Here is a 22,277-nt window from a genome sequence, read left to right as displayed (position 1 = left end):
TGGGTAGCTGGACAGGTAGGATGACTGACAGTGAGGGTGAACAGGTGGTCACGGGTCAGGTGACAGAGGAATGGATGAGACTGAGGCAGGAATTCCTTTAACCATAAAGTGGTATATTTACTGAGTAGTCTGTGCTGCATAACAAAGGAAACGGAATAACATGTATCCAATCAAATTCATAATCACAAAGATCAAATCATAACAATCATTCATTATCAACATAATTTAGGGAATTCAACAATCCAGTTCATTAATAAGTCAATAGGAATCATCCGTGAGTAATTTAGGCTCGTAACTATTTAGCATAAATCATGAAAGAATAATAAACAGTGATCGGTTATTCAATCTATAATCGCCATTAGTTGGATATCAGAGTCGATCAGTTCAGCAAACAATGACTTATTTCACCCTTTCAAGTGTCTTCATGTGTACATGTAATTTCATTACATATTAACCATATCGATTGCATAATTAGCCTATTATGATCCGTAGGGCCGTGATCATTGACCATTCACATTATACAATATGTTTGAAGCGTGCGCTCCAAGTCGCGCTCCGCGGTAGTAACGCTAAACAACTGATGGCCCACTCTCCCGATTGCAACAGATAGTTCAGATGAAAGGTAACAGATTCGGTGGATTTACGTGGATTCATGGACGCACAGAACTTCTGGATTGAAAGGAGTGAAGGAAGAGAAAGCAGCGCGATCAGGAGATGGCGATTTCCTCCTTTTATGGAGTGGAGATCTGTCGGACATTTTCACCTGACCTAATTAAAGCGCCCCTGGCCCAGCTGAGTAAGTGGCAATGAATGAAAGGATTATTCCACCAACTCCATGGGCCTTTTCTACAGCTAGGTTTACGGTCTCTCTAAAAACAGGTGTTCACAAAAGCCTGTTTCTATAATTTGTGTCCAAGCATGATAGCTGTACTTTTTGTTTATGGTTGATGCAGATTGTTGTCCATTAGCCAATGAGTGTTTATCAATGAGTTCAAAGCACGTGAATGTATCCAACTGGTATTAACGACTTCACAACTAGTAAGAGCGGCGGGTAGCCTAGCGATTAGAGCGTTGGGCAGTACCCGAAAGGTCGGCTCGAATACCAGAGACGACAAGGTGAAAAATCGGCCTGTGCCCTTGAGCAAGGCACTTAACCCTAATTTGATCCAGGGGGTGCCATTCTACTATGGCTGACCCTATAAAACAAAAACATTTCACTGCACCTATGCGGTGTTACGAACGCAGCATTAGTCTTTGAGCTCCCTCCTTGACCTCTTGTTTGGGTGTTATTGGGATTGTGAGCTGTGCTATAGGCTAGATACACTGCATTCGGAAAGTATTCAGACCCCTTAACTTTTTCCACATTTTGTTACATTATAGCCTTATTCGAAAATGGATACAGACCTATGTAAATAAGCTATTTGTGTTTGTTTTTTTATAAATGTGTAAAAATGTCTAAAACCCTGTTTTCACTTTGACATTATGGGGTATTGTGTGTAGATTGATAAGTACAATTTTAAATTGTATCCATTTTAGAATAAGGATGCAACATAAAAAGTTGGAAATTGGGAGGGAATCTGAATACTTTACGAATGCACTGTACATCTTGTGGTGAAAGCCCATCCTGGCACTGTCTGTATTGGTGGGGTAACCATGAGCTACTGTAATTGAGGAAGGCTAGACCCAGGTCCAGGCCCTTCTATGAACCCAGTTACGAGGCATTAGATGAGACCCTGAAGGAGAAGACAGACTTCCTGATACACTACCACCAGAGAGGTCTCCCACCACTCTCTGTGAAGGCTGAAGCCCAGGGTGACCTGCTCTGTTAATCATGGATACTGTGGTGTTTTTATCATAGGAACAGGAGGGTCTATCGCTATCAGCCTCAGGCCCTGCTTCATCCCTGCACTGAGACTGTAAAGAGAAGGGTCTGGGCTGCAGACTGGATCCCTGACTGGAGCCTCTGTCTCTCTGATGACCACCAAGACTGAGGTTGTTCAGTCCACCTGTCCACTGGTGGTGATCTGTGTGGTGGTGGAGTCTCTGTCCCTAGCGGCTCAGTGCCGGTTCCGACTCAGGTAGGACGAGTGACGGCTCCTGATCCAGTGTCCAGATCCGGGAACAGGGTTTGTGACCAGCCACTTCAGAGGTCCAGTCTCTCCCACCAACAACATCAGATACGAGCAGGTCTTCATGGACTGCAGACTGTAAATGCAAATTGTACAGAAATGCATAACGGTTTATATAAGAAACAATTTTCTGTACACATGTAACCGATGTGAAATGGCTAGTTAGTTAGCGGTGGTGCGCGCTAATAGCGCTTCAATCGGTGACGTCACTCGCTCTGCGACCTTAAGTAGTTGTTCCCCTTGCACTGCAAGGGCTGCGGCTTTTGTGGCGCGATGGGTAACGATGCTTCGTGGGTGTCAGTTGTTGATGTGTGCAGAGGGTCCCTGGTTCAAGCCCAGGTTTGGGCAAGGAGAGGGACGGAAGCTAAACTGTTACACACACAGAAATATGATAATACAATGTTAACCACAGTCAAGCCAATCTCTACAACAGGGATTCAAGTACCTAACAATGTGCATCCATTAGAGTTAAAAAAAATATATATATAATAATTAAATGTCCATGTGTCGATCCAAGAAGGAAGTCGACAAAATCTACGCCTCGCCCTAGTCTTAGCCAGTATGTTGTCATGGAGTCTAAGTTTGGTTGTTGTTTTGTGTTCGACTATCAGTTTTTGGTTGTGGTGAAAAGTGTTGTCCCCAGCCCAGATTTGAAGATGCTGTCTTATCCAGTGACCTCCACTATGTCACCTCTGGTCCTGGCCTGCTCTGTGATGTTGTGCCCTGGGCCCTTGGCTGCACCCGTCTGGGTCTGGGAATCCAAGATGGACGCCCAGTCTCCTCTGTTAGCCTCCAACCAACCAGCTACAGAAAGAGGTTAGAAAATGTGACCCGTTTCAGAAAGCTAATGTTTTTTTTTTAATCAAAATGCAGTTATGGCCAGAAATGCCTTCTGGAAAATGTCCACTACAGTGACTGTCAATCATCAAATCATTGGAATGAGAAAAACAATCTATAAATAATGTTTATTTTGCATGTGCAGTTGGTTGTTGGTGGAGGTAATGCACCTTAAAGTTGGTTGCCAAACGCCATATAAAGTCCAAAGAAGAAGCCTGAAGGAGGAGAGATTACTAGAAACAAAATCTGTTTACCCTTTTATCTGTGTATTAATTGTCAGAGTAGAGGACCTTGTGCATTTCAGGTAAATTAACAACCCAATGTTTATATCCCAGGACAAATTAGCCAGCAACAGCAAGCTAGCTAGCTAGCTAAATTGGCATAAATGTTTAATGCTTTTCGACCTGTCCCCAATTTCATACAGTTGGTTCAGAGTTCGTTTTGATATTTCAACCTGCTTGTCCTGATCGAGTCTGGTGTGGGTGGACAAAATCAACATGGACGCATGCATGTGAGCGGTGTGGTCAGCATGTAAAGGCAGTGCAAGAGGCGTCACTACAGGGTAGGGGGGCGTCGTCCGGGTTAGGGGAGGGTTTGGCATTACTTGGCTCATTGTGCTCTAGCTACTCCTTGTGGCGGGCCGGGCGCCTGCAGGCTGACCTCAGTTGTCAGGTGAAGGGTGTTTCTTTCGACACATTGGTGCGGCTGGCTTCCGGGTTTAGCGGTCATGTTTTGGAGGACGCATGACTCGACCTTCGCCTCACGAGCGCGTTGGAGAGTTGCAGCGATGAGACAAGATCGAGAGAAGGGGGTAAAAGACAACAAAACATTTTTTATATAAAAATAATAAGTTGTATGTAAATCCCTTTTATTTTAACCATTAATCATTACAGGCAATACTATAGCTACAATGTCAATTGCTTCTGTGTTAATTGTTTCTGTATCCTGATTGTCTATGGCGTCAGATGAGTGCGAAATCGAGATGGAGCACGCCAGCAACAATATATGTCACAGAGCGAGCAGATTTGTATCAAGAACCAGACGCGCTTAAACTACTTTGAGCGTGCATAAGCAGGGTTGGGCTGGAAATTAAACTTGAGAGCTCGAAACATTGATATTGAACAAGTTGAAAATCATTGTCGAATGCAATTAATTAGTCCGAGATTTTTTTCTCCCTGAAGAATTATTCATCAAATGGGAAAACTCAGAGGTTTCTGCACTCTCACGAATACACCCGGCCTGTGCATGAAAGTCTCTTCTCTTCTCACACACACAATTTCCATTTTGCTCTCATTGTACATCTCACGGAGTGAATGTTTTACAGTTCTACATCGTGGGGCTCTGCTCCTAGTGGTTACCCAAGGTGCCAGGGTTCCGGTCTAGAAGTTCGGATATTGATTGAACGATCCGTACACGGATCGAAGAGTTTACTCTTTCACATTCAGAAAACCTTAAGGTGATATTGTATTTAATAATGTATTCCGTTTCCTTAGGGAGAATGGTTTAATTGGGTAGGGATGTGAACGAGGCTTTAGACCTTCCCAGTCTCTGGTCCACACTCCAGTTCAATTGGTTGCGGTAATGCATCACTAAAGTTGGTTGCCAACCGCCATTTAAAAACCACTGAAGAAGTGTAAACGGAAGTGAACAGTAACCAAGAACAATATCCACGGTAGCGTTTTTATTGTTATTTAGACATTTATCACCTTGGAACTTAAAATATTACTTATGTAACTGCACAACATCACATACTTACCCCGGGCAGTGTTTAATTCGCGTTGGAGACAGGACTTGGTTAATAGATGTTATCAAGGTAACGCTAGCTAGCTGCTAACAACAATGGCTAGCTGTAGGCCTATGGTTTTTCACACTCAAATAGTCTCCGTCATGGAGGTGCTAGCGAATGCAGCCGTGGCAGACATCTGTAAACTCGTAGACGACGACTATGCAGTGTTTCGTTTGGAAATAACTCAAAGCCAGAATGAAAGCAGGGCATTGCGGAGGAAACTACAGCTACTTGAAATGAAGGTGACACGGGAGCGCGCAGAGAGAACAACGCGAGAGCGCGCACTCTCCAGTCGTCCCAGTAGTGTCAAGATCCTCGACCGATACAAAGGAATAGCAAGAGGTAGGCTACATTTTGCAGAAGGCCGAGGCTGCGGGGCCTGTCGTCCCGATCACATCTGCGCATGTGTGACGTTAGACGTGCTAACCACATATGGTTAACCAGAATTGAGTCTTGGTCAGTTTTGGAATTGTATGCAATAATTCCCTTGCAGAAAGACACTATCATATTCTATCCAGATTCTTGATTTACTGCCATTTCCTATTATTTACTAATTGAAAACAATATGAGGCATGGAACTTAATACATTGATCAATGCATAGTAAATCAACAAGTGTTACCTCACATCCTTGCCAATTGTAGACAGTGTCAAAAATGTCAATAGTATATAATATAGCATTCAGCATTGACAGTAGCTAACCATCTCTTTTCTCCCAATCACTCTCAGGTGAAGGACATCTCACTGGAGGCTACAGGAGCTCTGTGAAACCAGCGGAACACAATACATTGAGAGATGACCAACCAATCACTGTTGATGAGGGGAGTGGAACCTCAACCCAGCATGTTATTGTGATAGAGGTTAGTGTCATAGTATTACATAAAAATTACAGTACATCAAATGTGGCCCGTTTATTTCAGAAAGGCTTCCCTCAGCTATTCATTTGCTCACATCCCAACAACAATAACCACTCATTTTCTTGTGTCAGTCTGCAGATGAAAATGCAATAGGTCCTGGGGTCAAGCTGGAGAGGATTGAACGAGAGAAGGACCCACGGCACCAGACTAAAGCAGCGGCTGGAGTGTCGCCCTCTGTAGCCAGTGAGGAACTCGCCGCTGTGCCAAAGGCCAGGACCCGACGCAGGATCACGGAGGTCAGTGGAACGCTGAACGCCGTCCTCAAGTCAGAGACAGACACCGAGACTTTAAATGTAACACAAAGGCTCTTACATGCAGGATCTGACCACAGATCAGACCCAGAGAGACTGGGCTGTCCTCCTGTTCCCGGCTCAGAATACTTTCTGGCATCATTTCACCAGAGCCAGGGGACAGTTAATTCCCGTGGAGATGGTGATGGTGACGCATTAGACACTGGTGGTGATGATCCATCTTGTTCTTACACTACAGCGATGGACCCTGGCAACATATCCTTGGGTTTAGAGACACAGACTGATCTCTCTAGAGGGGACTGGAACCGGTACAGTAGTAGTGTATACTCTGAAGGGTGCCTAGATAAGAAAGGGGAGGTTAGAGTCGTAGATGAGGTGACTGTGAAAGTGGAGGGTGACGCTCCTCCCACATGGAATGCAGATAGTCACTTAGAAGATGGACACTCACAGAACAGAGATTTCTTTGATTACAGGGGAAGCTTAGAGACAAATCGAAATGTCGTTACCCACTCTCCTTTACACTCGTTCAGGGATCACGATGCGGTATTCACGTCGAAGGCACTTTTTGATTCACATGGCAGCGTTCTTTTCGATCAGACATTGAACTCAAATGACAGGGCTATAGCCCAGGCTCAGGGAGGGGGGGCCACATCTGGCAATAGTAAAGAGAAACGGTTCCTCTGCATGTTCTGTAACAAAGGTTTCAGCTGCCCCCAGAAGGTGGAGATTCATCAGAGGGTCCACACAGGAGAGAAACCCTTCAGCTGTACCCAGTGTCACATGTGCTTTGCCGAGGCTGGCAACCTGAAGAGACACCAGAGGGTCCACACAGGGGTGAAACCCTTCAGCTGTACCCAGTGTCAAATGCGCTTTGCTCAGGCTGGTGACCTGAAGAGGCACCAGAGGGTCCACACAGGGGAGAAACCATTCAGTTGTCCCCACTGTGAGAAGAGGTTTTCCCGCCAGCACCAGCTGAAGATGCACCTGAAGGTTCACACGGAAGAGAGGCCATTCGCCTGTACGCACTGCAGGAAGAGGTTCTCAGAGAGGAGCTACCTCAGGATACACCAGCAGAAAAACCATTCCACTCAATAGCATAGAAAGTAACCATTCCACTCGATAGCTTCTGACGTTTAGATCAAACTCTTCATTAAAGACAGATTAATTTTCATTGTTGTCAGCATAAAGATAACGAGAGTAATAGATTTCAGTGTAGAATATTGTGTCCAGACATTGTGTGTTTATATATGGCATATTTCAGCCTAAAAAGTCTGTTAGATGTTGTGTTTGTACTGTGTAGCCTATATAATGTTCACAAATGCCTGTTTTAGTACTTTTATTCAACTACTTAATGTTTTTCCTAAGACACTTGTAATGAGAAAATGAATGCAGTTCATCTAGTTCATGCAGATTTTTGTTGTGTGTATGTGTGGTTTTCATATGGTGTATTTAAAACTTGTTTATGTTTAATAAACAGAAAATGGGACTTTTTATTCTAAGACTTTCATTGAGACTCCCTTCATCACATCTTTTCACTCTATTCTGCATACACACTACAGCGCTTCATAGCCAAGTTAGTCACCAGTTAACAAAGTCATTATTATGACTAAACCCTGCCTATTTCTAGAATGTATCTTCTTAAGTTTAGGTTTAAAATCTAATTTTAACTACACTGATATACCTTATGCCTAACCCTAATCTTAAAATAAAACCAAAAAGCACATTTTGGTTTACATTAATGTTTACGATATAGCCAATTCTTATTGTGTGGCTGTGTTAATTAGGGACAACCAATACCTAACAGACACTTACTATACACGTCAAAAGAGTTTAGTCAGGTTTGTCTGATGATGCCTTATGACTAATCATAGCTTATCATATTTACCCTCAACGTATTTCAAAGCAAACTTTATTTGTCACGTGTACCGAATACAACAGTTGCAGACTTTACTGTGAAATGCATACTTATAAGCCCTTAACCAACAGTGCAGTTCAAGAAGATGGGTTTAAAAACAATGAAGTCATTCTACAGTATAGGACTCAAACAACGTTGGGATGGGTAAACACTCCATGTTGAAAGTGTGTTTATTATCTGTGTGTATGTACCTGAGGGAGTGTATGTCTGTGTAATCTGTATCACCTGTCTCTTCCAGGAGGAGGAGAGTCCAGAGGTGCTGCTGGTGAAGGAGGAGGGTCTGGGGAACCCTGAGGGGACCATGGTCATGGAGGACAACCAGACTAAACCACCTCCTGAACCCACAGAGGAACCAGCTGAGCAGCATAGGACCACACACAGTCTCACTGAGGTTAGTCCACTGTGAACTACTGCCTGAATGGTATTAGGTAAGGGCCCCTATCCACAAAACCTCTTAGAGTAGGAGTGCTGATCTAAGATCAGTTGTGCCTTTTAGATCATAAAATGAATATTAATATATAGACAGGTGGGGACCTAGGCCCAGATTCACAAAACACTTACGCAAAAACTTAAGAACTATCTTAATAAGAAAAAATAATTAAAGTTCATAAGATAGTAAGTGCAATTCCTCAACAATATCTTAGAATTCACGATGTTCTGACGAGCTTCTCAAATATCTTCTTAGGAATCCTCTTAAGATGTTTGTTGCTAGGCAACCGTTTTAGTGGCAAACATGTTAGCATATTTTGTACTGAGATCACCAAAACATGGGTGATCTCTTGGGTTTAAATATTCAATACTGAAACTTTCCGATGAAGTTTGTGAGTGAATTAAACATGTTCAATTGCTTTCATTAGCTTTTTCTCTCACTGCCCTGAGTTTAAGATAAGGGTTTAGCTATCTTGGAATTAATAACGTTTCCAATAAGTTTATTTTCAAGAATCTAATTTCTTCTTAGGAGAAACATAAGAAATAGCGCAAAAACATTTCCAATAACCTTTTTGAGGAATAGAAACTTTGCTTGACTGTCTTCTTTAGTCTATAGTTAAGGAAAAAATGGCAGTTAACTTAAGGATCCGCCCCTTTTTTTCAATTTTTGCCAAAAATGACATTCCCAAATCTAACTGCCTATAGCTCAGGACCTGAAGCCAGGATATGCATATTCTTGATACCATTTGAAAGTAAACACTTTGAAGTTTGTGGAAATGTTAAATTAATGTAGCAGAATATAACACATTAGATCTGGTAAAAGATAATACAAAGAAAAAAAACATGCTTTTTTTGTATTTTATTTGTACCGTCATCTTTGAAATGCAAGACAAAGGCCATAATGTATTATTCCAGCCCAGGCACAATTTAGGTTTTGGCCACTAGACGGCAGCAGTGTATGTGCAAAGTTTTAGTCTGATCCAATGAACCATTGCATATCTGTTCAAAATGTTGTATCAAGACTGCCCAAATGTGCCTAATTGGTTTATTAATACATTTTCAAGTTCATAACTGTGCACTTTCCTCAAACAATAGCATGGTATTCTTTCACTGTAATAGCTACCGTAAATTGGGCAGTGCAGTTAGATTAACAAGAATTTAAGCTTTCTGCCAATATCAGATATGTCTATGTCCTGGGAAATGTTCTTGTTACTTACAACCTCATGCTAATCACATTAGCCTACGTTAGCTCAAACGTCCCGCGTGGATCCCACCAAATCTGTAGAGGTTATAAGAAAACATTTCTTCTTAAGAAGGTTTTGTGATCCTCGATCAGCATTTCTACTCAGAGAAAAGCCTCTCTTTTTTTAAATTATTATTTCTTTACAACACACCACACTCTACCAACAACAAAACACACCACATTTCAACACATTACATTGTTCTCTCTCATCCTGGTCTAAATCAGTTTTTGAATACTATTAAGCACAAGATAAAGTCTCGGTATGTTGAGCTCAACGGTTGGTTTATTTTCCAACATGTTATATTGTGCAATGCAGAAGTGCTTATTGTGAATATTTATGGTCTCCTGAGTGGCGTAGCGGTCTAAGACATTGCATCTCAGCGCTAGAGGCATCACTACAGACCCTGGACTGTATCACAACGGGCCGTGATTGGGAGTCCCATAGGGCGGCACTCAATTGGCCCAGCGTCGTCCAGGTTAGGATTTGGCCGGGGTAGGCCGTCAATGTAAATAAGAATTTGTTTTTAACTGACTTGTCTAGTTAAATAAAGGTTAAATAAAATAAATAAAAATAATGAGGATATGCCTTTGCTTTTTTTCTGATATTCAGTGTCGACTATACAATTTCCCTGAAATACCATGTATTATTGAAGTGGATTTTAATCAAATATTGAATGTGGAGGACAGATCAAGTAAGAAAGACTTTCCAGCTACAAAATCTATAACATTACTATTAGATATGATCAATAACAATGGGCTTGTAGACATCTGGCGAATAATCCATCCAGTAGACAGTATACATTTTACTCTCCAGTCCACAAGGTCTACTCCAGACTAGACTAGTTTTTCGGTCCAACTTACAATCAGTGACAATAGATAACATTATTATCTGATCACAGTCAGGTAAAGTTGGTTGTAGAAATAGAGGTAAGCCTAGAACTGTTACGGTGACCGTATTACCGCCACACCAGCAGTCACGAGTCATGAAGGCAGTCAAATTCCATGTGACCTTTTAGTCATGGTAATCCAAGCTCTGATGCTGCTGATGATCATTAGTAGCCTGCCAAACTTGCTAACTTCCTGGTACTCAGCACTCTATTGTCCCTCTAATCACACTGAAATCAATGCAAATGTAATCGAAAATCTAATCAAACACTTCATGAGAGCCCATGAGCTCATGTTGTGCAACATTTCAAAAGGCTATGCAATTGCGTGAGAAAACAGAGTGAGGGCCTCTACTGAAAATAGGAGGATCAGTTTTATATAGGCTAGGCCTACTATATCTATTTCTCAACTTTCCTAATATTAAGCACATTGCTTATATTTACAACAGAAGTATAGCCTACCTGGCTGGCATGAAAATAAACCACGGGGGAAAGCGTCCTCCGTTCGCTATTTAAGTGCATAGATGACATGTATTTTTCCCCGCTGACCCTGTTTCGATACAGGTGCATGATAATGGTCCATTCTAAATCAACACAAATTTCACAGATATATTATTTAGTATATGTAAAGACAAGATTAAATTAAGAATAGTCTGATGAGTGACAATATTAGCCTATCACTTGTGAATGATATATGATCACTTGTGAATGAAGCCTTAGCATAAGAAACAATGGATTTTTTAGCAACTTTTTCGAATTATAGTCACACACCTCATGTAGCCTAGCCCATAGGCCTATATGTTTTAATAAGGTTTGTATCACAACTAAAAAGTGGCCAAATAACTTCTTAAAATTAAGCACATTAATCCGCTTTACAAGGGGTGTAGAGCCTAACTGGCATACATAACCAACGCCTGAGTTTCAAGTTTGGGGATGATAATTTTCACCATAAAAATGCACCTTTATAATAACAGTATTCCATGCATAATTGCATTTGCGCTCACTTTTGCTAATGTTTTTTTCCGCTAATGGAACATGCACGCTTACAGCCTACTACCATGTGCACATTGCAGCACTTATAATGTGAAGAAATAACCTAATAGTTTATCAACATTTTAAGCTAAACGTTCTGATCTGTTGCATCAGCCACATTGTGTAAAAAAGTTTTTGTTGATGCTAGTGGTTGTATTAATTTGAGACCTATCAAATCCCACAACTGTCCCAGACTATGTTTGGAATATTTATTTCTCGCACAGAATAGAATAGGCCAACTTTTGTACTATGGGGGATAGTAGATTGACTAGTGCTTTTGTTGTTCGTTAGGCCTACTCATATTGTGGACAGTTCTTCCAATATTTCAGGAAACTAGGCGTATGTTGTGAGTCACTACTTCACAGGAGAGCCGTTTGAATGTAAACTTTTTTTAAATCAAAATGCGTTTTTTGGCAGAAATGCCTTCTCTAACATGTGAACTTTCATGTGCCTTAATAACAAATTATGCCGTCTGTAAATACAAATAAAATTGTTAAATTAGAGCCTAGTTGGTTTAGCCAACAACCTTCCCGGTAGCCATGATTGGCTAAGATAATGAGTAGGCTGGACATGCAACGAGATGAGTTTGGATTGGTCTGCCATACAGCATGCTGTATGTCTATTTGAGCTGGTCAGTATGTCTAGGTAATCATGTCTAACGTGGCTTTTTTTAAATATATCCCGTAGTAAAACTGCATAAACCTAATGTCAAGTTAAAGTGTACTGTTAGCTAGCTAACAGCAGATGGCTGGCTTGCTAGCTAACGTTATGTGTATGCTCTCCACTTTCTGGAGACCGAATTTTGAAATCAGTGAAATTTGAGTATGATAGCGAAGGAGATGGAGAAAACACCTGTCTCCGGATTACATCTTCAAACTAAGGGCAACCATGGCATCCGACAGGAAACGCGTCCAATCATGATGTATACGAGTAAAATAGTCTAGCTAGCTACATTTTCAGATATTACACATTTCTAATTTTGACAGAAAGTGGTTTCATTTCAAGTTAAAGTGTACTGTTAGCAAGCTAACGTTACGTGTATGATCTTATTCTTCATATCTCAGACACATTTGCTTGAATAGTTATAGCCTAATGTTAGCTAGCTAACATTGAACCTGGTTGGTTAGCTACCTGCAGATTCATGCAGGTAGCTAACCAGCCAGGTTCATGAGTTGGGATTATGAGTTGGGATTATGGTTCATTGTTTAGCTAGCTAGCTACATGTCTTAACAAAATACTCTACTATGCAAGTATCCATTTCAATAGAATGTCACTGCAGCAACTGTTGATAGATGTACTACCTACGGCTACTGTTATTCTTTACTGTCTTTTACTGTTGTTTTTATTTCTTTACTTACCTATTATTCACCTAATACCTTTTTTTAATTGCACTGTTGGTTAGAGCCTGTAAGTAAGCATTTTACTGTAAGGTCTACACCTGTTGTATTCGGCGCACGTGACAAATAAACTTTGATTTGATTTGATTAACTGGTAAATTCGCTCTGGCTATCTACTCCGATTTCAGACCACGGGTAAGATAGTCTAGCTAGCTACATTTTCAGATATGACACGTTTCTAATTTTGACATAGTCTTTTCATTTCAAGTTAGTGTACTGTTAGCTAGCTAACATTAGCTGGCTGGCTCGCTAACTTACGTTATGTGTATGATGTTATAATTCGTATCTCAGAGCCACTAGTTATAGCCTAAAGTTATTTAGCTAACATTTAACCTGGTTAGTTAGCTACCTGCAGATTCATGCAGGGTAGTAACATCATGAGTTGGGATTATGGGTCATTGTTTAGCTAGCTAGCTACATGTCTTAACAAAAGACTATCGTCTTAGTGTGCCAGAGCGCAGAATTACGGATGAATTTACGAACACTCAACACCCATGAATATGGCCGGTGTCAGGAAACGTCGGCAAAAAAAGCGTAATTAAATTGTTGCCAGCAGCACAGTTAGTCACCAACGCTCTGGATAACATGAAAACAGCCTAACCAGCTCTGCTAGGGCGAGTAAAATGGTCAGATTGGGGTGTTCTCTCATTATGTGTCTGGAAGTAGCTAGCAAGCTAGCCAATGTTAGCCAGTTAGCTTGGGTGCTTGATTGCCATTGTGAGGCCAGAACGTTCAGATCAACCCTACTCATCAGCCAGAGTGTCCAGTGTGGGCTCTGAATGCGAAACGCTCTGAATTTACATCAGACAATCTGACAGCACAGTTGCAGTCACCAACACTCTGGATAACATAAAAGCCTAACCAGCTCTGCTAGGGCGAGTAGTTTTCAGTGAGCTGTTCTCTCTCACTTAGATGTCTGGAAGTTGCTAGCAAGTTAGTACAGAACGCTCGGATCAAACCTTAAAGCTTAAGAGCGTGTGAACGATGCTGAATGGGTGTAAACAAAGAAGGGCTCTCCAATAGTAGTACCAAAACATTCAAAGGCCATTTTCTCAAAAGTGAGTTTACAAGTTTATCAACTTTCAAAGCAAAATTACTTTCCCATTGTTCCTCAGCAGTAGTGTATGATATACCATTTTGTAGCACTGAGTCTCTACTTTTATCCAAAGTAAAAAATACAATTTCAAATTTTGGTACATAAGACCTATTTCAGCCGGTCGGTCACATATCTTCAATATGCACCTCGGAATTGGATAAGGACACGCGCAGATGCTTCCCCAATGAGTCTGTCTTCTCTTGTAGCCTGTGAGAAAGGCCTGATCACGTGATGGAGCGCGCAGTACTCAGGGAGAAGCACACTACGGCCACTGGCCACACAAAGGGGATGCCGCCGTGAAATTCTAGGCATTATCAAGTGCTTATCAAATTGTGAATGAGTGACTGATGTAGTGTGTACAGCCTGCACAAAAAACTAAGCAGAGCTCATGCCTTCCAAGCTTTTTTCAAATGATCATTTGTCGCATCATGCAGCCTTACAATGTATTAAAAATCTAAACATATAGCCCAACGTTTGTATAACAACTAAAGTTACATTAATAACTCTAAATTAAGCATATTGGAATACCTATTTCTTTGTTAACCTCTCAACACAGAATAGCCACATGTGCGCACTCCCTCAAATCGTTTGGAGAAAATATCCTTTCTATTTTATTCATCTTTGTTCAGTTGTATTCTTCATACTATAAAATAATGCCACGGAATTCTAAGAAAATATTGTCTGCTAAATGAACTAGTGTAGCCTACAGCCATTTGGCATAGCCAGATCAGGACCTAACATAAGGACAACTCAGAGTATGCTATTCTGTTCTTCTGAAATAGACTACATTTTCTTTATATCGTGCTTCTTTAGACCTGTCTAAAATAAATAATGGATTTATTGGGAAGGTGTAGGCTATATTAAATTGATTTATTCAACGTTTTTAAATGTAGATGTTCCAAAGGTCTGCATCAGTGGCTTGTAGGCTATGTGTGGAAGCCAGGAGATGCTAAATATGTTTGTTAATTAACTGTCAATTACCGTGAGACCGACAGTTATTTGGTTGACAATCACCAGCTGAGGAAATTTCGTGACTGCCACAGCCCTAGTTAAGCCCACGCAAGATGTACAAATGGCGATTTAACCCTTCACTTTTGTCAACATGATTTTGTACCTTTTATTTGTAGAGCAAAAAAATATTTCATGGAAATTAATGACAAGTTAACTGTGATTTTATTTTTGTTTGGGAAGCCTTGAAGGTTGTTTTGAGGGGTAGCATTTTAGAGCTACCGAAATCAAAGGCACCAGGAAGTGATGGTTATACCTCAGAATTTTAGAAGCGGTTTGTAACTATACTTTCACCAATAGTGCTTAGACTGTATAATCATTTTTGGGATCATGGTACAGTGAATAGAACTACTGCAGTTATCACGCTCATTCCTAAAGGGTGGAAAGACCTGTCTCAATGCTCTAACTATAGACCAATCGCTTTACTGAATGTTGATTTCAAGATACTTTCTAAACTATTAGCAAACAGACTTTGGAAAGTTATTCACTCTTTGATTTCAACTGACCAGGTTGGTTTCATTTGAAAAAGATATAGCTCAACATTTTTTCTATACAATGGAAAGATTTGGGTTTGATTCTTTGTTTATAAGATGGGTCTGCATTATATACAATAGTCCTAGAGCAGCAGTTATAACAAATTGTATATCTCCTTTATGTTGGAGAGGGGCACAAGGTAGGGATGTCCAATGTCTCCCTTGCTCTTTGTTTTAGCGTTAGAAACATTAGCAGAAGCCATTAGACGACAAAGTGATATTGAAGGTATTGTGGTGGAAAATCATGAGCATCAACTGGCAATGTACACAGATGACATGTTGTTTGTTAGGAATCCTGAAACGTCAATTACGGGCTACTCAATTTGGTCAATGAATATACAGCGATTGCTGGCTTCAGAAAAAGTCAGAGGTACTCCGATAAATGATCGACAATTTAGCTTGGGCACCAAGGTCTGAATTATCTTGGTATTTTCCTTATATTCAAATAATAAGTTCATGCTTGAAAAGAACTTGGAAGCTATTTTGAATTCCTTGAAAGCAGACTTTGTGAGATGGTCCTCCCTTTTTTTAATGTTCTGAGCAAGAATTTAAATAATACACATTACAGTGGCTCCAACAATCAATTACAAACTAAGCATGCTGCTTCTCAATCTACCACAATCCTTCTTTAAGAAGATCAATTAAATTATCAGTCACAAGTTTGGACACACCTACTCATTCCAGGGTTTTCCTTTATTTTTGTACTGTTTTCTACATTGTAGAATAATAGTGAAGACATCAGAACTATGAAATAAACATATGGAATCATGTAGTAACCAAAAAAGTGTTAAACAAATCAAAATATATTTTAGATTTGAGATTCTTCAAAGTAGCCACCCTTTGCCTTGATGACAGCTTTGCACGCTCTTGGCATTCTCTCAACCAGCTTCATGAGGTAGTCACCTGGAATGCATTTCAATTAACAGGTGTACCTTGTTAAAAGTTAATTTGTGGAATATCTTTCCTTAATGCATTTGAGCCAATCAGTTTTGTTGTGGCAAGGTAGGGGTGGTATACAGAAGATAGCCCTATTTGGTAAAAGACCAAGTCCATATTATGGCAAGAACAGCTCAAATAAGCAAAGCGAATTGACAGTCCATCATTAATTTAAGACATGAAGGTCAGTCAATGCTGAAAATTTCAAGAACTTTGAAAGTTTCTTCAAGTGCAGTCGCAAAAACCATCCAGCGCTATGATGAAACTGGCTCTCATGAGGACCGCCACATGAATAGAAGACCCAGAGTTACCTTCAAAGTAGCAACTCTTTGCCTTGATGACAGCTTTGCACACTCTTGGCATTCTCTCAACCAGCTTCATGAGGAATGCTTTTCCAACAGTCTTGAAGGAGTTCCCACATATGTTGAGCACAGGCAGTCAAGCCGGGCAGATAAAACAAATACATTTAAACATAATTTGAACGAATTGGAAAGTTTCATAAAGGATGTCCATTCCATAAACCACCTGGCATGGAGGGTGTACAAATTATTAAATGAAAAAACAAGGGGACTACACCTTCCCTTAAGGGAAAAATAGGGTGAAGATTATAAAATAGAAAATAATGTAATGGAAAAAGGTGTCAACACTGTTTTAGAATGTAAAGACATTCTAAAACACATAGTTTAGCATAATATAGTCAACAGAACTTACTGAACTCCGTGTAAAATGAACAAAGCAAAAATGACAACTGTCAGCAAATGTTGGAGATGTAAATCAGATGATGCTGGGCTTTGAAGCTACTGTCTTAGAGTGAACAAAAACAGGGGGAAATGTATGTCGTTTATACTATGTAATTTATACCAAACGTGTATTGATACCAAATCATTATACCAATCAATAAAATATCATTCATACAAATCATGTAAACAATGAGAAACTGAACTGCTGCAAATGTATCATTATTCATACTATCAATTACCAATTACCTATTTATTTGTTTCTTGTTTTTGAAATTTTGTTGCAGTCCTCCCATATATGTAACATTATTGTTTATTTATTTTTCAGGGATGAATTCATGTGATATGCAAAGAAAATAAAGGAAAGTATAGAGATGTGGAGAGAATTTTGCAGGTTTAAAGCTTATTTCCTGCAATTCTACACATTTTGTCATGAGGTGCAAAGAAAATGTTGCAGTTTTAAAGCTAATTTTGTTACAATTATCTCCACCAACAAGAGGGTGTGAACAGTTTGTCATGAACAGTGCTTGTGCCCATAGAAATAGACGTGGCGCATATGCGGGATGTTCCCCAAAGCTGGAATGTGGGACCCCGAGTGAAACAATTTGGGAACCCCTGGTCTACCGGCTCCGCTGATTCAGCCTCCCTCTGTGCTCGCTCAGCGTCCAACTGCGCATGTTCTTCCTCAGTAAATTCTGGCTCGAATAAACATGTCTCTGAATAAAAATTGTCTTCTTCTTCTACCTCCAAGTCCAACATTATTTATCTAATGTTATGATGACTTGCCAATAAGCAAGTTAGCTACTTTAGCTACGAGAGTACACAACAGCTGGCTGCCTCCCGGGAGTTTTTGTTTTCAAAACGACACCAAGTCTCACAGGAAGAGAGCGCAGGCAGAACCCAAAGTAGTCCGTAAAATCAGGAAGTTGATAGAATCTCATTGCTTACGATTATCATTAATTTTAACAAATTTATAAATACTGATTACTATGTAAGACTATAAATTACCAACCACCCCAGCTTTGGAGAAGTCAGAAGGTCTATTTTCCTGCTTTTGAGAGGAGCTGATTTCATAGATTTCCAGCAATTGCTCTAAGCTAACAATATGCTACCTTCAACTTCCTTCAAATTGCACGCAGAGACATATAAATGGTATCCATGAGTTCGTCTGACTCTGGCTAAGTAGGAAATTCCCAAATACCAAAGTATCCCTTTAATAGACCAATAAGAAATAGCGTTCCAAAGCTCTCTACCAGTAACAGCTAGTTTTCATTTTCCCCTCCCCAATCAGACCACGCCCAGACAGTCCTAGCTAAATTCTTGCTTGAAAAATTGCTCTTTGCCAAGAAGCTATTTAATTTAAATCAATCACAGTAAGGTACTTAACGTTAAACATGGACCAAAAGATGAATGCTAAACAACGTTTGACATGTTTGAACGAACGTAAATAGATTATTTACTAGGTTTTTTTTTGCTTTTCGGCGTGATTTTACAACCCCCCACCACGTTTTGTGGGAGCATAATGAACGCTAACTACTTGGTGTTATTTGGACATAAATTATGAACTTTGTCAAAAGAAACAACATTTGTTCCGGACCTGGGATTCCTGGCAGTGCCTTCTGATGGAGATAATCAAAGGTAAGGGGATATTTACAATGTTATTATCGATATTAGATGATGCTAACTGTATAGCATAGCTTATTGTTCTTAGCATAGCACCCTGTTTATTGCAAAATGTGATTTCCCAGTAAAGTTATTTTGAGATCTGGCCATTCGGTAGCAATTACGAGATGATAATATATTATTCTTTGAATGACAATATTATAATTTACCAATGTTTTCGAATAGTAATTTTGTTATGTTCACCGGAAGCATTTCAGAGAAGAAAAAAATCTGAATTTCACGCTACTGTAAAATGCTGTTTTTGGATATAAATATGAACTTGATGGAACAAAAAATGCATGTATTGTATAACATAATGTCCTAGGAGTGTCATCTGATGGAGATTGACAAAGGTTAGTGCATAATTCTAGCTGGTTTCTGCTTTTGGTGACGCCTGACCTTGAATTGAAAATGGATGTTTGTACTTTTGTGGCTATGTACTGTCCTAACATAATCTAACTTTATGCTTTTGCCGTAAAGCCTCTTTGAAAATCGAACAATGTGGTTAGATTAAGGAGATGTTTATCTTTTAAATTGTGTAAAATAGTTGATTGTTTGAGAAATTGAAATTATTAGATTTTTGATGTTTTGAATTTCCAGCCTTGTTAGCAATCCCGACTCGGGGTTCATTGCTAACCTGTAGCCCCAACAGGTTAATTGTTACCCAGAAATGATTTTATATTGAGATAAAAACGGGTGCATTGGACCTTTAAGTCTGGGACCATGACTTTGAATTATTAAACCATTAAAGGGTTTGTTTGGGATTTTGGCAATTAAGCTCTTTATCTTATTCCCCAGAGACCGATGAAGTTGTGGAAACCATTTTACGTCACTGTATGTAGGAAGTTCGAGGTAACTTTTCAAGCCAGTGCTAACTAGCTCAGCGTAAACACTGGGAGTATTTGGGTACAGCTAGCATACTAGGTGTACCCGAATACCTCCATTCTTTGTGCTAAGCTAGTTAGCATGGGCTCTCCAAATTATCTGTAACTGCCTGCATACTGGATGCAGAGACATAATAATGGTATACAGCAGTTAATCTGACTCTGGGGGAGTAGATAAGGGCTTAATTCCCAAAATCCCAAACTATCCTTTTAAAGAGTGTCAAGTAAGCAAATCACCTAACATGTTTGCATCATTTCAAATCACCTAACATGTTTGCATGGTACTCATAGCAATCCCTCATTGCCCAATCAGAAGATGCTCCATAGAAGGGTGCTCATATCAGATTTCTTGATCCAACATCCTCTCACTCTGTATCTCTTACAGTCGGTAGACATGGAGGATGGGAAGCCTGATCTGCTGCTGGTCAAAGAGGAGACAATAGAAGATGAACCAGAGAGCATTGATCTGCTGAGTGGACTAAAGATGGGGGAGCAAGGTAAGAGAGACATACATATACAGAACATAATAGATATAGTGATGCATCTACATAAAATTAAATCAATAAAACTGAGTATACCAAACATTAGGAACACCTTCCTAATAATGAGTTGCATCCCCCCCCTCCCCCACACTTTTGCCCTCAGAACTGCCACAATTCGTCAGGGTATGGACTCCACAAGGTGTCGAAATCGTTCCACAAGGATGCTGGCCCATGTTGACTCCAATGCTTCCCATAGTTGTGTCAAGTTGGCTGGATGTCCTTTGGGTGGTGGACCATTGTTGATACAGACGGGAAACTGTTGAGAGTGGGAAAAAAAACAGTAGCGTTGCGCCTGGCACCTACTACCATATCTCCTTCAAAAGGCACTTGAATTTGTTGTCTTGCCCATTCACCCTCTGAATGGCACACATACACAAGTCATGTCTCAATTGTCTCAAGGTTTAAAAATCCTTAATTAACCTGTCTCCTCCCCTTCAGTTACAATGATTGAAGTGGATTTAACAAGTGACATCAATAAGGAATCATAGCTTTCACCTGGATTCACTTGGCCAATCTGTCATGAAAAGAGCAGGTGTTCTTAATGTTTTGTATACTCAGTGTATGTTTACAACAAACAATGTATAAACTTGATGATTTAATTGACTCAAAAAACTCCATATGTAGAGTTCTCTGCCTTGTTTGTAAAGTCTATTTTCTAACCTCCTGCAGGTGATTGGTTGGAGGATAACAGAGGAGACTGGGGGGCCATCTTGGATTCCCAGACCCAGACTGTTGCAACCAAGGGCCTGCAGGACGATATCACTAACCAGGCCAGGACCAGAGGCGAGATAGTGGAGGTCAGTGGATGGGACAGCGACCTCAACTCTGGGCTGGGGAACAACACTGTTAACCGCAACCAGAAACAGACAGTCGAACACAAAACCACAACCGAACTTTGTCTTCATGGCAAGAGACTGGATGAAACCAGGATGAGGCGTAGATTTGGTCTGCAGGGACGGGGAGGTGTCCGTATGAGAACAGACACAGACTCGGCTAGCGATGCTCCGTCCTGCTCCTATAGTTGTGATTCAGAGAGACTGATGGCACCTCAGGTTACCCCCCTAACAGGTGCTGCCTTCAGCCTGCCTTCTATAGGATCTATCAACTGGAACATGGACCCTGCGACAACACAGACACTCCCTGGCCTTCATCCTCCTCACACTCTCCTTATGTTAAACCAGACCTCAGACAATGCCAGTGCCTCAACATTAAATGGCTACACAAGCCCATTGACAAATGACAGTAGTAGAGATGGAATGAGTAAAGGTGGCAGTGCCAAAGAGAAGCGCTTCCAGTGTTCGTTCTGTGGGAAAGCCTTCAGTTTCCCCAAACAGGTGGAGATCCACCAGAGGATGCACACGGGGGAGAAACCGTTCGGCTGCCATCTGTGCCGGGCCAGTTTTTCTCAATCGTCCAGCCTGAATAGGCACCAGAGAGTCCATACAGGGGAAAAACCCTACAGCTGTACCCAGTGTGAGAAGAGGTTCTCCCGCCAGCACCAGCTGAAGATGCACCTGAAGGTCCACACAGGATAGAGGCCATTTGCCTGTATGCACTGCGGGAAGAGGTTCTCAGAGAGGAGCTGCCTCAGGATACACCAGCAGAAAATGCACACGGCCCATGTATAGAGTATAGTGACATGTAATGTAGTTAATTATGTTGTTTTTATATGTAGTGTGGAACTGGATGATGTGAACTGAGGAAAGAATGAGTATGATGAGGCAGAGTAGATGATATAGTGATGGTTGGTGTGATGGTGTCTGTAAAAATGCTTCACTGATGAAGAGTGACAACCTGTCATGTTGTTTTATCTGATGTTTTATAAATGAGTGCCTTAAGTCATGTTTATGTAGCGGGTTTCTTATGCACCACAGGAGAACCAAGAAATGAAGAGCGACACCACGGCTGTCTTTTAGGCTTTTATGTCGATCTGCAATAGTATTATGAAAAGACAGGACAGGAACACATCAGTCTCCAATGCACCACCTGACAAGTTGTTCTTTCTCTCTCAGTGTTTTCTCAGACTCTCACAATCACACTCATACATAAAGCCATAATGTA

At 40.6% G+C, this 22,277-nt stretch overlaps 1 protein-coding gene and 1 long non-coding RNA gene across 2 annotated transcripts; one reads left to right on the top strand and one right to left on the bottom strand.

Moving 5' to 3' along the window:
• Nucleotides 1–92: 92 nt before the first annotated feature.
• Nucleotides 93–5,004, bottom strand: LOC123744280 (uncharacterized). Its single transcript, XR_006770861.2, has 2 exons — nucleotides 4,723–5,004; nucleotides 93–2,205 (listed from the first exon to the last, which is right to left on the bottom strand). It is a non-coding gene; the product is annotated as an uncharacterized LOC123744280 (long non-coding RNA).
• On the top strand, nucleotides 4,680–22,054 carry LOC106610156 (uncharacterized). Its single transcript, XM_045723214.2, has 6 exons — nucleotides 4,680–5,094; nucleotides 5,480–5,610; nucleotides 5,739–5,903; nucleotides 8,072–8,224; nucleotides 20,060–20,171; nucleotides 20,886–22,054. The coding sequence occupies exons 1-6, from the start codon at nucleotides 4,806–4,808 to the stop codon at nucleotides 21,749–21,751; spliced, it is 1,716 nt and encodes a 571-aa protein (XP_045579170.2). The 5' UTR covers nucleotides 4,680–4,805; the 3' UTR covers nucleotides 21,752–22,054.
• The last annotated feature ends 223 nt before the right edge of the window (nucleotides 22,055–22,277 follow it).

Source organism: Salmo salar, chromosome 08, assembly GCF_965601325.2.
Source record: "Salmo salar chromosome 08, fSalSal1, whole genome shotgun sequence".
NCBI lineage: Eukaryota > Metazoa > Chordata > Actinopteri > Salmoniformes > Salmonidae > Salmo > Salmo salar.
Note: the sequence above shows the minus strand (reverse complement) of the source record. Positions and strands in the feature narration are given on the sequence as shown.

What these genes read in the sequence shown, in the direction of transcription:
- LOC106610156 (XM_045723214.2), top strand. Translation starts at nt 4,806, where the DNA reads ATGGCTAGCTGTAGGCCTATGGTTTTTCACACTCAAATAGTCTCCGTC. An exon ending in ATACAAAGGAATAGCAAGAG is followed by an intron (nt 5,095 to 5,479) that starts GTAGGCTACATT and finishes AATCACTCTCAG; the next exon opens with GTGAAGGACATCTCACTGGA. An exon ending in CCCGACGCAGGATCACGGAG is followed by an intron (nt 5,904 to 8,071) that starts GTCAGTGGAACG and finishes TGTCTCTTCCAG; the next exon opens with GAGGAGGAGAGTCCAGAGGT.